This window comes from Vespa mandarinia, chromosome 16 (genome assembly GCF_050613455.1).
Source record: "Vespa mandarinia isolate Hongniang chromosome 16, ASM5061345v1, whole genome shotgun sequence".
NCBI lineage: Eukaryota > Metazoa > Arthropoda > Insecta > Hymenoptera > Vespidae > Vespa > Vespa mandarinia.
In genome coordinates, this window is record NC_140825.1 from 1230001 (window position 1) to 1247500 (window position 17500).

The 17500-nt window shown below is 28.7% G+C and overlaps 5 protein-coding genes across 10 annotated transcripts in view; 2 read left to right on the forward strand and 3 right to left on the reverse strand.

Moving 5' to 3' along the window:
- Nucleotides 1-7334, reverse strand: part of LOC118442149 (uncharacterized) — a 47419-nt gene extending 40085 nt beyond the window's left edge. Inside the window, exons 1-2 of one of the 5 annotated variants that reach the window (XM_085661761.1) lie at nt 7200-7334; nt 4935-5148 (exon numbers count right to left, since the gene is read on the reverse strand). In XM_085661761.1, coding sequence (XP_085517887.1) covers nt 4935-5049 — 115 coding nt within the window. In that variant the 5' untranslated portion in view covers nt 5050-5148; nt 7200-7334. Of the gene's footprint in view, nt 1-4934; nt 5419-7199 lie in introns of those variants that run through there. The other 4 variants (XM_085661762.1, XM_035867398.2, XM_085661760.1 and 1 more) reach the window with 4 other exon arrangements.
- A 1929-nt stretch (nt 7335-9263) lies between these two features.
- Nucleotides 9264-13060, reverse strand: temp (protein prenyltransferase alpha subunit repeat-containing protein tempura). The gene is made up of 2 exons (XM_035867404.2): nt 12807-13060; nt 9264-11191 (listed from the first exon to the last, which is right to left on the reverse strand). The coding sequence occupies exons 1-2, from the start codon at nt 12881-12883 to the stop codon at nt 9751-9753; spliced, it is 1518 nt and encodes a 505-aa protein (XP_035723297.2). The 5' UTR covers nt 12884-13060; the 3' UTR covers nt 9264-9750.
- Nucleotides 13061-13377: 317 nt separating this feature from the next.
- On the forward strand, nt 13378-14242 carry LOC118442153 (tubulin-specific chaperone A-like). Its single transcript, XM_035867406.2, has 2 exons — nt 13378-13806; nt 14008-14242. Exons 1-2 carry the CDS (start codon nt 13677-13679, stop codon nt 14232-14234), a joined length of 357 nt encoding a protein of 118 aa, XP_035723299.1. The 5' UTR covers nt 13378-13676; the 3' UTR covers nt 14235-14242.
- Nucleotides 14243-14304: 62 nt separating this feature from the next.
- LOC118442152 (uncharacterized) lies at nt 14305-16011 on the forward strand. Its single transcript, XM_035867405.2, has 3 exons — nt 14305-15242; nt 15432-15639; nt 15716-16011. The coding sequence occupies exons 1-3, from the start codon at nt 14456-14458 to the stop codon at nt 15837-15839; spliced, it is 1119 nt and encodes a 372-aa protein (XP_035723298.1). The 5' UTR covers nt 14305-14455; the 3' UTR covers nt 15840-16011.
- A 65-nt stretch (nt 16012-16076) lies between these two features.
- The window catches only part of LOC118442150 (U3 small nucleolar RNA-associated protein 15 homolog), a 2551-nt gene continuing 1127 nt past the window's right edge, over nt 16077-17500 (reverse strand). For both annotated transcript variants that reach the window (XM_035867403.2, XM_085661818.1), the window contains exons 3-6: nt 17373-17500; nt 17085-17305; nt 16518-16953; nt 16077-16426 (exon numbers count right to left, since the gene is read on the reverse strand). The exon at nt 17373-17500 is cut by the window's right edge and continues 455 nt beyond it. In XM_035867403.2, coding sequence (XP_035723296.2) covers nt 16191-16426; nt 16518-16953; nt 17085-17305; nt 17373-17500 — 1021 coding nt within the window. In that variant the 3' untranslated portion in view covers nt 16077-16190. The remainder of the gene's footprint in view (nt 16427-16517; nt 16954-17084; nt 17306-17372) is intronic.

Below are 17500 nucleotides of genomic sequence, written 5' to 3' on the forward strand. Positions count from 1 at the left end.
GTGTGTCTATATAATATGTGTGCATCTATATATATATATACGTCCTACGTTACTATCGAACACGATTCATTAGTATGTATCTCCAACAACACGTTTCTACAAAGTAAATCGTAAGTTTAGAGCCAAAGGTCATCTTTCAAAATCAATTGGACTATTTTGCGGCGGCTTTGACGATTTAATTTTTTATTATCAAATTATAAAAAAAATTCTAAGAACGTTTTGACCCACCCTGTATTTTTCTCCGAAATGATCTTCCTCCCGTTTTCAGAATACTTCTCTGAAATAATCGAAGAGAGCCGTTCATGGTTTCCACGAATTATGATACGTGAATGTATATTTGGCTTAGTTGTATCGTACACGCATCAATTGATATTTCGAAGTTTATTAATGTTTTCTTTATATTTATTTGTTTATACGATACAAAATTTATGTGTATATGTGTGTGTGTGTGTGTATTTTTTTTTTTTCCATTATAATACAAGAAAAATTGATCTTATCAATGTAATCAATGAAATTAAATTTATTTAATGTCGGCATTGTAATTGGATCATTTTAATTTCTAACAAATTTATGTTTATCCATATATCTGTTTTATATAGAAAATAATTATATCAAACGCATATTGATTATCACGTAAAATATTATATTATACATTTTTATTATGTTATATTTGGTATTAATTATAAATTTTTCATACGGGATAATAATCAAGATTAAAAAAGAAAAAAAAAAAACGGGAGAAAAAAATTCGAGAAAAAATTTTGTCGGCCGGATCAAAACGATTACGATGACGATAAAGACGACAACGACGACGACGATGACGACGACGACGACGATAATGACGATGACGACGACTATTCTCGATATATTAATTCTAATGAACGTTCAACGTTTGTTATTTTAACGTACAGTTAGTCGTTAAGCGTTCCCACATGTGTGGCCTGTTTTTTTTTCTTTTTTTTTTTTTTTGTTGCGAAGAAGATCACAAGTTCGATTCTATTTCCTGATGTTTGTAAGAAGGCGATTCTATTTAAGAAAAGTTTGTTATTAATAAAGCCGATGAAACTTTAGTTTCGTATCGTTACGTTCGAACGTTACGTACGACGAAAACGAATGTGTTTTCTTTTCCTATATAAAATCTATTTACAGGTTTCTCGCCAAAAATTCCTAGGTGGGAACGAAAATTTTTTTAACGATTTAAAAAAATATCAATATTTTTCGCCAGGGATTGATATTATTTGAACTTGTAGTTTTGCAATTTGAAAATGAAAACAAGAAAAAAAAAAAAAAAAAAGGAAAGAAAATTAGCTTAGCAAATCACCGAAAAGAGTCTAATTGATTTCCTTTTTTTTTTTTTAACACCTAGTAACTTTCAATCGAACTAGGAACTTTCCAACTATCCCATGATAGTTGTATATCTGGGGATAGTATCCCCAGATATCGATGTATATTTATATATCATCTTTATACGTGTTAGTTTTTGCATTGGTATTCGTTTATATTCGAAATACGTTCTTGCTTGAAATTAAGTTAGGTAGTTAGGTTGTGTAATCGTTAAGACCAAGCCAGATACGTTCTGTTCGTGTCAAGCTAATTTGCAAAGAACTACTATATATATATATACATATAATGTATACACGATAACACGATACACACACATACATATAAAAATAATCTCTATCTCTCTCTTTCTCTCTCTCCTTTCTCTTTCTCTCTCTCCTTTCTCTTTCTCTCTTTTTGTAAAATAGTCTAACCGTTTGAACTTCAAAAGACGACTAAAACGTACTTAAATAACTATTAATAGTTACATTTAAAATTAGTAAAAATATGGATAATATATCAGATACATACATACGTACGTACGTACATGTATATACAGATCAAATCGAAAATTTTCTTTTACGATCTATTTATTTTTAATATTGACAATCTAATACAATTACTAATAATAGTTACAAATCGAATTATCATCTTGGTATGTAAATAGTAATATTTTTTATTTCGTTCTTTTTTTTTTAGCTTTGATAAAATCAGAAACATTTGCATTTCTACAATTGAAAACAAAAAACCCTATAATTGTGAAACTATTTTGAATACGATTAAAGCGATTAGAATACTTATGCTTAACTGATAAAAAAAAAAAAAAAAAAAAAAAAAAGAAAAAAAAAGAATGAAAGAGTCGATGATTAGATGTTTGGAAAAATGTTAGTTCAAATCTTAGATAAAATATTTTCTATTTATATCGAAAGAGACATATACATTTTTGTTTTAACACGTATGATAGTAATAGTGTGTGTGTGTGTGTGTGTGTGTGTGAATGTATTATAGATAAAAAAAAAAGATTAAATTACATAGATTTAAAGTTCACTGATAATCATGTACAATAGATCATTGTAATGTGCAATCTCTTATCTATTATTCATTCTTGAATTAATGAGACAGAGAGAAAAATGGATAGATCATTTTTTTATTAGATCGAAAAAAAGGAGATAAAATCATTTCTTTATTTTCTTCCTTAAATATTGATCGATCATTTTGAAATAAATATATTCAAGAAAAATCATATTTGATTTTACGTTTATAGGATAAGACGATTCTCTCTCTCTCTCTCTCTCTCTCTCTCTCTCTCTCTCTCTCTCTCTCTCTCTCCCTCTCTCTCTTTCAAAGGTTTGCTATCGTAAATTATTTCTTTGAAATTAATAGCAAATATCTGTGATTCGTCTGTAATGTACTTAAGTGTATCTACTACATATAAGTAAATTGGATGCAATTCAAAACTCCTTGAGTGTTTTTATGTGTCATCAAAACTTTACGAATGCCAAGATAGAAGAACGTTTAATTCTCGATCAAAGAAACTATACGATTTATTTTTAATCGATACGTCATTCACATTCTCATGTATTATGTAAAATATACGATAGGAAATAATTTGAATATTTGATGTTTTCTTCGATATTCGATTTTTATTCCAATGAAATATGCACATATATATTATATATCAGATTAAATAAATAAATAAATATATATATATATATATATAAAAGTCCCTTATATATTCTATTTAATATATTTATATATACTCTAAACCAATATATAATTTGTTGATGTAGAAAATATTCAATATAAAAAAAATATAATCAAGAAATGTTTATATTCGTCCTTACTTCTATATTAATTATTATCGATATCACTTCGATAAAAGTATATTCTATTATATTTCAAAGTAAATAAAACATACTATATGTATACTAGGCGTATGAAAGATTCGATATAAAAAAAAAAAAAAAAGGAAAAATTAAGAAATTTATACATTCATATTAGAACCAGGGCAATTAATCAATTCAAAACTCTGACTCATTGAAATGTCACTTGCAATTATGTACACGGAATGAAATTACATATGCACATATATGCATATATATATATATATATGTATATATATATATATATATATATATATATATATACGGCATAAGAATTTTGTATTATTACGGAAATTCGATCGTCCTTTTTCTTTCGTATTTCGGATTTCCGTTAACGTGATGGAACGAGGTCAAACTTCTTTTCTGAGAAACTATCAAACACGTGATTCATGAAAAATTCAAGAACCACTTCCCATTCAGTTAAGTGGAATGTCTTTAGGATTCGAATCTTCTTGAAGTTTCAAGTTATCAAAAGAAAGAAGAAATAATAATAATAACAAAACAAAAAAAAAAAGAAGTAAAAAAGAAAGAAAAAAAAAAACAAAAAGAATTAAAAAATCGTACGTCCTATCCTGACCTCCTCCTCCTTCTTCTCCTTATCTTTATCCTTATCTTTGTCCTCCTCTCCGCAACACAATAAAAAATATTCTTAAAAAATTCTTAACATAATTTCTTAAATATGATTCGTTATTAAAAAAGAAAAAAAAAAAAGAAAAAAGTAACAAACCAAGAGATTATAAACGAGATTAATTTATCGCTAATTTAGAAACGAGAGAGAGAGAGAGAGAGAGGGAGAGAGAGAGAGAGAGAGAGAGAGATAATCACGCTAGCATAATCGTCAATTAGGCATAATTACTGAGCTTCAAGGTTATGGTACACTCGCATAACGAGTATCCCAAGAAATTGTCAAATTTAATGAGAAAAAGAGAGAGAGAGAGAGAGAGAGAGAGAGAGAGAGAGAGAGAGAGAGAGAGAGAGAGAGAGAGAGAGAGAGAGAGAAAATAGGAGAGATTAAAAAAGAGAAAGAGAAAGGGAATAAGTGTTAAAGAAAAAGAAAAAAGATAGAAAGAAAAATAAGAAGAAAGATATAATAATTGTATATAGAAACATTTGTATGTATGATTGCAAAAGTTTAAGATAAAAAGTATGCAAAAAAGGAGAACTGATTACATCGAAGGTATATTATACGATACAATATAAATACGATACTTACTGTGTGATTTAATATATTGATTGATTGACATTTATAATGAAACAAAAAGCAAGAAGAAATGAAGAAAACAACTATATTTAGATATGATATCACAAAATCGCGTAAGTATCTATTTATTATATAGTGTCTTGTGTAAAATGACGTGAGATATTATTGTACGAAAAAAAAAAAAAAAAAAAAAAAAAAAAAAAGAAAAGAAAAGAAAAGAAAAGAAAAAGTAAAGGAAAAAGAAAAAGAAAAAAAGAAAAAGAAAATAAAGCAGAAAAAAAGAAAAGAATAAAAAGAATAAAAAGAGGAATACACTTTTAAACGGACGCACAATTTCCCGCCATTTTTTGTACGAAAAATTTTTCGATCTTCGTAATCAATGTTTGAAAGGTTAAAGGGCATATATATAAAAATGAAAAAAGGAAAAGAGTGAACTAACGTATATACACATCTCTCTCTCTCTCTATATATATATATATAGAGGAAACGATTAATACATAAGTATATAATATGTATGTAATATATCTTACCTGTACTACCGACAGATGCTGCAGGAGGTAATCGTAAACTGCTACCACGTCGAAGATTGCTACCACCATTGGTATTGTTGATTTCGCCGTTAGTTTCACCCTCTGCCAATGCCATAGTTTTTCTTTTCTTTTATTAATTATTGTTACTTTTCTTTTTTCTTTTTTATTATTATTATTATTATCGAATAATATTTAAACGTGGATATGCGTTTCACTAAAATAAAGGAAAATGAAATGACGATATATGAGAGAGATCGGCTTACGACCCGCTGGCCAACTAAACACACAGGTAGAAATTTCTGAGGATGCCTTTCTCACTCTCTCTCTTTTTCTCTCTTTCTCTCTCTCTCTCTCTATCGACCGTTGAAAGTACATTACACATGTCCCTTCTTCTTCTTCTTATGCACTCTTTCTCTCTCTCTCTCTCTCTCTTTCTTTCTCTCTCTCTTTCTCTCTCTCTCTCTCTCTTTCTCTCTCTCTCTCTTTCTCGCTCTCTCTCTCTCTCTCTCTCTCTCTCTCTCTCTCTCTCTCTCTCTCTCTCTGATACATAATCGAACAGATTCACCAATGAAACTGAGAGTAAATGGTCACGTGTGCCCGGCCTATCGAGAAACAACGAATTCCCTTCGTAATCCGTCGTCAATGCCGTATTACGAAGTAATATGTTCTCTCTCTCTCTCTTTCTCTCTTTCTATCTCTCTATCTCTATCTCTAACCTTCTCTCTTCAATAACGTCCTTGCATTTCTCGACCATTTCCGACCACAGTCGTTTCGTTGACACAGCAAACAAACACCAATTATCGTACATATGTACACATATTTTCCGTACGTATCTTTCTTCTTCCTTCTCTTTCTCTCTCTCTCTCTCTCTCTCTCTCTCTCTCTCTCTCTCTCTCTCTCTTTTCGTGGTCGTTCATTGAGATGAAAAATCTTTTCTAACATTTTTCAATTACTTTTCTTTCTTTTTCTTAACGAATATATCGAAAATTTTCTTCTCCACCTGATCCTTTTTCTCGATCGAAGATATTTTTTTATCTGCTTTATTATACCTTGTACTTTAACGAAAGAGAGAGAGAGAGAGAGAGAGAGAGAGAGAGAGAAAATTTGATCGCAAATCAAATTTTACGCGTGACCATTACGACGCAAAACGAAATAACTTTTGGCGCGAAACTCCCGAGACTATCGCCCTCGTCAGCTTGAACAATCTCTTACTTACCACACTAGTCAAATTAGATGTTAAATTATTTAATGAATTTTTCAATTTTTTTTTTTTTTAATTTTATATATCGTTCGTTTATCTTAAATGAGATTAAAATTAGCATTAAAAATTCTTCATCAATTCAATCGTTCGATTCTTAATTTTTCTCTTTTTCTTTTGATTGATTTCGTTTTCACAATTAATTCGTCTCGTTTTCAAAAACATAAAATGACGGTGTTTCATTTGAGTTGCGTAGTATATGTGTGTTCTTTTTATACCGGGTGATATTTCATTTGACGTAATTCAATATAGATTTCGATCTTTTCTAACTCAACGAGATATTTGTTATGCGAAATAATTCTACGAAATCAACTACTTAATTGAATCTAACCGATTGAGAAAAATCGAGATAGAGATAACGTTTTAATTTTACACGAGAATTTATATTACGATTGATTAAAAAAATGTTCAGAAATAATTTGAAGATTTTCTATAATTTAATAACGACTCATAATTAATCTTTAAACTATTAATTAATCAATCAAGCATACTAGATTAATTAATTAAACGTTAGAAATGTCTACGTTACAATAAATACAAATCGAATAGAAAACGTTTAGAAATAATTTGACGATTTACTATTACTTAATAACGAGTCGTTATTCAACATTAAATAATTAACCAACGAAGTATCATATTGGAATAGTAATAAATAAGATAGAGAGTGAGAAAGAGAGATATAAGCCTGACAAAACAGTAAAAGATTACGTCACAATTATAATTAAGATAGAAATACGAAACCGTTCTTTTCATTCATTCAATGATTACATTAGAGACAATGAGAACGAGTCAACAAGAAAAAAGAAAACAAAGGAAAAAAAAAGCAAAAAGAAAAAAAATATTACATACGTCATAGAAATTTCCAGTTTGATTTCCATAGAAATATTATTATTAAAGTACAGACATACGCGCATACACACGCACCCACTCACACACACACACACATACACACACACACAAAGCTATTTTCTTTGAAAAAATACTCTCAACTGTATTTCTAATCTCACGTTTTCCTAGTCTTATTTATTATTAACTTCCTTTCTATCATTGACCAATAATTACTACACTTCGTCGTCCACATTGTAATTTTTGTATGATCCTTCGACATTTTGAAATATACGATAAATCAAAGAAGAAAAAAAAAAAAAAAAAAAAAAAGAAGAAACAGAAACACATAAATATATACATGAATAAATAAATAAATAAATAAATAAATAAATAAATAAATAAATATATATAAATTGTTTTTTTTTGTTAAATATTTATAAGAACAACGATATTGGAAAATCCACGTGATAAGTTTAATATAATTGTTGAACTTTACTAAACGATAGTTCGCGTTAGACTGACGATGACGACGACTTGCTAGCGTCAAAAGTCTTCGCCAGTATGCAAGTAGTTTATTTTCGTTTTTCCTTCTGTGCCAAAGAGACGGGACCTTACCTTAGCCACGTCATGATTAGAAAACACATATATTTACTATACACATACTACACACGCACATATACACACACGCAGAGAAAGAGAGAGAGAGAGAGAGAAAAGAACTACTTAGTACACGTATACGATTAAATATAACTTAGTAGTAATCATCTATTGTCATGCAATTAAAAAAGAACAGTAGTATCTGCAATTATTTAAGAAATTTGAAACTCATTCCGTTGATAATTTCGTATCTTTGAATTCATAAAAAAAAAAAAAAAAAAATTACAAAAAGAAAAAGAAAACGGAAAAAAGAGTTAAGAAGAGATTAAGATGTCTATAAAATATTATTTGAAAAAAATTAAATATATTCATCACTTTTAATTATACCTTTTCTCAAAATGTTCGGGCTAATAAAAAGCACAAAAAAAGAAAAAAAGAAACTTATGAAGATAAGAAAGATAAATAAAGAAAATTATGTACGCAAATAAAAATAACGAAGATAATATTTAAAACATTGTATGTACATTTCTGTGAACAATTCATTATCATACCAATTATTTTTAACCATATATATATATATATATATATATATATATATATATATATATATATATACATATGAAGTACGCATCGAGATTACTTTTGAAAGTGTTTCTCTCAAAATTATAACAAATTTTTTTTTCAAGATAGAATACCTTTCGTGATACTTATACGACAGTATAAGTATTAAAAATAAAATTTTATATATATATATATATATATATATATATATATAAAAACAATCTTTTTAAAAAACTAATCTCTTTTATCACTTTCCATATCAGGGTATTGACTATACACATACAATATTATTATTATTATTATTAAACTTTCCCTGTAATCGTACGGTACAATCAATCCCATACGTTAATCTGCCTTCTCTTATTTCATTTTTTTCTTTTTTTTTTCTTTTTTTTTTTTTTTTTTTTTGTAAACAGAACTATTATATCATTCTTCTTTATCTGACAGATTACATGCGAATTCGATTAATTAATCATTTGATATTAACGATATTTAGTCGAAGAGAAAATCTTCCTTACATATTTTATAACGTTTGTATGTGCATGTATGTACGCATGAATATATGCATGTATGTATCTGTATAGGTATGTAATGATCATGCGATGATCATCTAATGATATTATTTTTTATGAATGAACGAATAAAAGTGATTCGTGTATTACTGTATTATTATAGACAATTCGAATGTAAATTGAATAAGTGTTTTGTCAGGCCCCTATTTCAAATTGAATTGATACCATTTTTAAAACGTGCTATTATAGTTTGATTAAAAAAAAAAAAAAACAAAATATATATATATATATACACAAATCTAAGTTTGTAATGAAAAATCTTGATTCAATGATATATTGATCTATCAGATTAATGTTAAATTATCAAAACGAAAGTTATATACACACACAGTGAAAATAGAATCATAACATCATGATCGAAGGTAAACGATGATGATTATTATTGTTATTATTATAATATATTATTATTTTCTGCGAGAACACTATGAGCAAAAAAAAGGAAAGTAAAATAAAATAAAATAAAATAAAATAAAATAAAATAACAAAAAAAAAAAAAGAAAAAAAAAATAAATAAATAAAAAATAAGAAATAGAGAAAATATTATTGCCATAGTTGTTACACGACTATGCTCGAATATTCCTTCGAATAGAATAATATAATCTGACGCGTTATGAGTCGCGTGCATATATATATTATTTTTATATTTGTTAATCATTTGATCGACAGCATCGAATCCTTTATGTAAAACCATATCATTTTTTACAATAGAAAAGGAGATATCTTTTATAATCTTATTATCAAAGAGATAGAGATAGAGATAGAGATAGAGAGAAAATTAGTTACAAAAAAAAAAAAAAAAAAAAAAGAAAAAATAAAAAATATTTCTTATAATAAATATTTGCATATATCTCTAATAATCTCTGTAGAAGATGATTTCAAAATCTATAACTGTTTTTTTCTTGTTTTTTTTTTCTCCTTTTTTTTTTTTTTTGAAAACTGTAATGAATAAATCTCTCAAAGTGATTATGAAGAAAATAATATAAGATTAGCGAAAGATAATTCAAAGCTTAAGACCAACGTCATTTAGATATCTTAGGAATTTGTCGACAATGAGTTTCTCGTGGGTGTCACGTTTCATGGCTACCTCAACGATGTCACGAGTACGATTTAAGAAAGCTTCAACGAGAAGAGCCTTGATTTTACTTTTCTCATCGGCCATTTCATCGACGTTACTATATTCATTTGGTATGATACGATGACGAGGATCAACGATTATTTCAGACTTATAATAGGAATATTTTTTGTAGGATTCGATGAGGCGTATTAGAATATGAGCGAGATATCTACGTTGATACCAAAGAGTTTCGTGATCGTCGTACAATCTAATCAAGTCTTCATTGATCCTACATTCCTCTATCCAATAGGACAAAGCTTGAAAACATATTTGCCAGGGTTTAAGTTGCGAGGTAGTAGTAGTAGTAGTAGTAGTAGTAGTAGTAGTAGTAGTAGTATTGGTAGTAGTAGTAGTAATAATAGTAGTAGTAGTACTGCTACTGCTGCTGTGACTGGTGCTATGGCTGGTACTGGTGCTGGTGTTATTACAACTATTGTTGTTACCGGCGATGATGTTATTGCTGGTAATGCTGGATCGTCTTTTACCATGAAGTAGATCAAGAATATGAAGCGTAGGACCGTATTCGTCCAACGTCAAGTCTTCATTAGTTTCATTATTTTGAGAATTATTGTCGTCAGAATTAACACGAACCAAATCGGCAACGTAATCCATTACCAATTGCGAACGTAATCGATATTCATTGATTTTAATACATTTGAAGATATTACTCTTGGTATTTGTGTCGGTCTCGAGCAGGCACTTCTCCAAAAGATATTGTCGGTAACAAAAGCCGCTATAATCGGATACATTTGATCGGCACCATGTTAAAGTACTTTTCCATTCGCTATCGAAATTAGGATGAGTATATCCGCGATATTCCTTAAGTGCCATAACGTATCTACGATGACTGAAGGCATGATAATTAGTTGCGTATCTATCGGCGCATGTACTAGTAATGTCCATTTCAATGCACAAAGGCGATTCCGTTGGTACAGGATCATAATTCTTTCCTTCGCCGTCTAATAAATATGGTAATAACCAACGGCGATACGCAAATGCTTCAAAACATTTTGCCTTTTTATATAATACCAATCGTGTGAAATCTAATTCCTCGGTAACGTCCAATTTGTAATTTTTGACCAATTCTCTTCTCATATTCCAAAACGTCGATACGTCTGGATTTAATAGCAACGCACCTAATAGCCATCTAGCAACGTTGCTTGGATCCTCTCGTCTATGTTTATTTCGACGGTGTTCAAACAAACGACGATGTACGTAGCAATAAAGTGGTTGCACGCACCAAGAGGCTAAACCCAAACATTCTTCCTGATGAAATACCGGCGACTTGTTCTCGTTGTCCTCGGCAGGTATGATCTCAAATGTCTTTCTAAAAAAAACAAAAAAAGAACAAAAAAAAACACACGTTAGAAAAAATGTTAGATGAATGGATCGATGAAAGGCTACGTGTCAAGGTTAAAAATAAATAACGACAGATACGTACGTACTTTATATAAATTCGACCTTTTCTTTTTTCTCTTTTTCTTTTCTTTCACTTCTCACCCTCCCTCCTTCCCTCCCTCCCCCTCCCCACCCACCCCATATGCTAAATCGATCAACATGAGAGGAGATTATTTTTCTTAGTACTCGATGAAATAATAATTATTTCATTGATCAATATTAACTGCGTCGAAAACTAGTATATACGGAACTGGTACACATACACACTATGAACGAACGACCTTGGCCGTAAAGCTTATAGAACATGAAAGAGTGAAAGAGAGAGAGAGAAAGAGAGAGAGAGAGAGAGAGAGAAACCCAGGAAAAACATTATATATATATACATATACATACGCATATGATATATTATATTTAACCTGAGGTTAAAAAAACATGTTTTCATACATGTTAATTATTCCTTCCTCTATCCTTCCTCCCTTCCCCCAAAAAAATAAATAAATAAATAAAAAGAAAAAATATTAATGTCTCCAATTTTGTATCCTAAGGGGTAATCATTCTTTCACACGATATATATATACATATATATATATATGCATGTTCCCATACATATATATATTTTCTACCATAATTATGTACCTTCATCTCTTTAAAAAAAAAAAAAAAAAAAAAAAAATAAATAAATAAAAAAAAATCTCTTTATGGAAATCATTACTACTATCAAGATCGTTAAGATCAAAAAAGAAAAATGATAAAAGAAAAAAAAAAGAAGAAAAAACAGAGAGAGAAAGAGAGACAGAGAAAGAGGGAAGAAAAGAAGGGGAGGAATATTGAGAGAGGGAAATATTATGGCGCCAAAGAAATGATGTATATAATCAATCATTATTGGAAATAGCGTAAAACTGTTTATTATCATTGTCACAATTTTTTATGCAAATAGCAGGCATGTGTTTCTCGAAGTATGGGGACTATTAGGGTACTCCCTTCGTTTCGTTTCGTGGAAATTGAAATCGATCGAACGGTTTGTATATACGAAAGAATGGAAGAATGAGATAACGTCAGATACATACGTAGATAAAAAACAGTGAGATTGAGAGTGTGTGTGTGAGAGAGAGAGAGAGAGAGAGAGAGAGAGAGAGAGAGAGAGAGAGAGAGAGAAAGAGAGAAACGGAGGGGAGAGCGAGAGAGAGAGAAAGAGAGTAAGAAAAAAAAAATAAACGGAGAGAAAAGAAAAAATAAGAGAAATAAAAATAAAAATAACAAATAAACAATGAAAAGAAAAATACGAAATCTTAGCCCTAATGCGCGTTGTTATCAAGGTCGACACTAAAACCCTTTCCCCTCTTTTTTTCTTTTTTATTTTTTTTTTTTTTTTAATTGATAAAGTTTCTTCCTTTTTGTTTTTTTTTTTTTTTTAAAGGGAAAAAAACGGACTTTCTCATCACGAAGAAGAATCTCCTCAATGTTTTAATCTCGATTATATTTTCTAAAGACACCGCCCTCACGATTACGAGTGTAGAATATGTATGAAAAAGGAATATACTCACACAGAGGAATCCTTTTTCAGGATGTTCTCGATATCGGAAAGGATTTTCTCTGCGGCTGGAAATATATCTTCTTGCATTGTATATCGAATGCCACTGACACTTCTCTCTCCGTTACATCTCTCAATGAGTTTCGAACGCGAGATGAGCGTGAAGCAACGTACAATTATCCTTCGTGTTTCTTTCACGTATTATCGAAATAAAATAGATGTTCAACTTTTCTCGTCGTTTTCGTGAATGAATACGGTGCTGCCCCCTCGAAGAAAAACTCATATACGGTCTACTGTGAACATTAAATGGCGGTAAAAATTAAATCTGATCGAACATAAATATATATTAAATTTGTATATATAATTATCTTATGCATATATATATATATGTATGTAAGTGAATCATAATTATTTTTTCTTTTTTTCAAATCAAATAAGCATAAATTAATTTTTATAATATTGATATTTAATTAGGTTTGTATAGTAAGGTAAATCGTTCTTATGGATATGTAATTTTTTTTTTTCTATTTCTTTATATTAATATAGTTTTTCTCGCATAGTAGATACTGTTGTTTCGTATATTTTATTACTTTTAATAATTAAAATTCGTTTTATTATGTAATAGAAATTTTGGATTTAACGTTTGTATTAAATTTTCATAATATATGGTCTTATGGCCTTACTGCAATGGTTATATTTGAACGCACTCTGCAACTGCGAAGCTTACCTAACCTATAAACCTAACAGTTTCACGTACCGCTTCATTTCTATTCAATCATCTTACCTTAAAAGGTAATAATTGGACTGTTTGTTATAAAAAGATAGAGATAAGAAAAAAAAAAATAATTACAAGATACAATTGTTAACTAAATTAATACACGAAATGTCTGATCCGCGTATACGAACTTTAAAAATTAAAACCGGAGTAGTAAAACGTCTTGCTAAAGAAAAAGTTACTTACGAAAAAGAAGCAGCCCAACAACGTCAAAGAATACAGCAATTAAAAGAACAGGGTGAGAAAATATTTCAGTGAGATAACGAAAAGCTCAAATTCGAAATAATTATATTCAATTGGAACGACGATACTTTTAATTTTATTTAAACAACGTTGCCTATCATAAAACATCGTTAAATAATTAATTCATTAAGAAATTAATTTATTAGATCGTTTTTTTTTTTTTCTTTAAATTATTACGTCATCTCTACATTTATAGACAAGGATGGATATGATATTAAGAAACAAGAAGAAGTTTTACAAGAATCTCTTATGATGGTACCGGACTGTCAACGTCGTCTTGTAAAAGCTTTCGAAGAATTAAAGGGTATTTTGGATACGGAACAGGATTTAAAAGAAGCTGAGGATTATATAGAAGCGGAAAAAGTATTGCAAGAAGCCGAAGCTCAACTCCCTAAAGAAGGAGAAATTTTGGAAATGTGTTAGACGAAGATTAATGTCCAAGTTAAATCTTTTCTACGCAATTAATTATTTTTATGTATTATTAACTTTAAAAAGCAATCCGCATTTCTGTTAATTATAAAGGCTAAGATAGAAATAAGATATTTCTTTAGATTTTATATTTATTGATTATAAAGAATTGCATTTAACAATCAAGAATTTTCACATAGATTTTGCTAATATAAATAACGGTTTTCATTTCAATAATGTATTATCCAACAAATTATAACGAATCCATGTATAGCTTAAATTACAATGTAAACTTTCAACAAAATTTATATCCGCCTAATTGGAATCCATGTAATGTTAATTCCACCGATGGAATATTGAATGTTTCAATTAAAAAAAGACAAGAGGATCAAGAGCAAATTGAAAATTTTCTTAAAGAAACAGAAGAAAGTTCGAATATAATAGATATAAAAAGTTTTAAAAGACCTTCAAAAATTGGTGAAGCTAGAAATTCTTTAATTATGATATTCAAATTAAATAAAAAAATAGAGACCATTTGTGCGGAACTTCAATGCAATATAGATTTACCGATAGAAGAATGGAAAGAAAAAATTGAAATGTCTGCTACATTAAAAAATCAAATACTTGAAATAATTGGAAAATTTAAAGACAAGACTTTTTTCAATCAATTAAAAAAAGACGTGGAAAAACGTAAAAAGAAAAGATTAAGGGAACACGTTAAAAGGCAAAATTGGAAAATTGAAAAATTACATAGAATGGAAAGAAGAGCTAGATTACATGCAGAAGCAGATTCATGGCTTAGGCGAGAACAGGCAGTAATAGAAAAAGAAAAGCAAGATGAAAATTTGCGCAAAGATGCCGATATGATATTATCGGATGTACGAAATAAACGAAATGATGCTAAAAAGTATTTATTAATTTTACAAGAATTAAAAAATCTACGAAATGTAAAAACTAATATTGCCAAAGCGAGAGGAGAAACGATATCTACGGCAGCGAATGAGGCCTTCAATAACATTATTGGTAATTAATTTTTTATAATATATATACATATACATATATACATACATACATACATACATATATACATATATACATATATACATATATACATACATACATACATATATACATACATACATATATATATATATATATATGCTATCCAAATAATGTACTAAACAAAATTTTTTAATTATTTAATATTTATAGATAAATTGTCAGAACAGTGGTCTGGATTAGATAGAGAATATTCCATCGAAGAGCAAGGCTTAAAGTTAATGCTAAAGACAGATAATGAGAAATTAATAGAGAAACAAAAAAGGAATGTTTTAGATGAATGGCAAAACGTATTATTTGGAAGAAAAATTTTAATGCCAGATCAAGTTCAAACAGATATTGCTAATCTTGTTATGATTCGGTAAGTGACATCAAAAAAAAGTTATTATTATAATAAAAAATATCACTTATCTATTAACAACATTTTTATGTTATAGAACTGCTTGGGATAAATATATCAATTTTGATGTTGGCTCATCGCAAATTCCAATTGGTTGGATAATACCTAAAACACCACGATCTGCTGCATGGCAAAAATATCTTAAAAATGATATATCTTAAAATGATTTATTAGTATATTTTTGGCGTATAAAAATTGATTATAAAAATAAATTAATTAAAAATTTATTATATATTGAGATTTAAAGTAAAGGATTATTTGTGTAATCGTTAAAATATTTTTCTAATTTAAATAAGATAATTTTTTGATCTTTTTAGCATACATTTTTTAGTGCCATGGGTGATACATTGTAGTAAAAATCTATTGTCTAATAATAATGTTTCCCGGTATACGATATGTAATAATTTTTTATTAAAGTTTGTATGGAAAATTATATATATACACACACACATATATATATATATATATGTACATTAATATGTTACAATAATAAATTGATAGTATTCCGATGTTTAAGCTATACTAAATACTAGATTTTTTTGTGCAGCACTTGAGGGCTCTAAAGTTTGATTATCTTTAGTCGTTGTAATATGTTGTGCTTCCGCACCGGATAATATAATTTGAAGTGTACCTTGTAATTGTGCCAATGATACAATTAAATCCTCTTCTTCTTGTAATTTATTTGCTAAAAGATTGAACATGTTTCGTGGTTCTGCTGCAAGTCCATCTAAATTATCTTCATAAACATCTATAATATTAAATAATGAAGAAAATATAATTTCATGGTATATTTATATATGTAAAATAAAATTACAATATATATATATATATTAACTAACCCATTAAAACATTGGCCACATGTAATAATACTCGTCCAAAGCGAACATTACCTATGTATCTAATTAAAAACTTTATAATATTAGCAAGAGATTTTCCATCTCTTCCTGCAAGGGCTTGTCTAAGACCTTGCCTTTTATTAAGTTCTTGCAATAATGCAACTGCCACATGTGGAGTTTTATTAATTACATAAGGTAACATAACAGAATCCAATGCTTTGGAATATTGAAATTTTCTCAACCAAGTGTCGTGTTTACTCATTGTTTCTTTAACTTCTTCTTGCACTAGAGTATCGACGCTCGATACATAAGTATTTTCACCTGCATTTTTATATGACATTTTTTTACGTTGAACTTTTGTATCCTTAATATCTTCCTCTTTTCTTTGCACCGAAATCAAACCATCCACCATACCAGCCACTATAGTTTCATCGTTTGCCTGTAATTGAAAATAATTCAATAGAATAATCAAAGATGATCTGAAATAATTTCTTTTATATATATATATATATATATATATATATATATATATATATATATATATAATCATAATAGTAAATATTTATTTACACTAATTCCCATGCTTAGAACTGAATTAGAATAATCCAATGTGTGAACAGTTTTATATGTTCCTGAATCATAGATTTTAATATGTCTATCCAATGAACCAGATAATATTCTATGACCATTGGAAGTTATTTTTAAACATGTCACTGTTTTGTGATGTTGTGAAATTTTTGCCAATAATCTACCTCCTGCAAGCGCATCCCATACTTTCACATCTGTTCCACCTAATCCGTATTAAACAAAATTAATTTATTTATATATTCTTAAAAACAATATCTTATATGAACGTACCTGCCGATAAAAATATTCCTCCAGAAGGTAGAAAGAGAACACTTTCTACGGGTGCTTCATGATTTACGGTAAAAATTTTTTTGTTTGTCCTAGTATCGTACATATTTATTAATTTATCATAGCCTCCT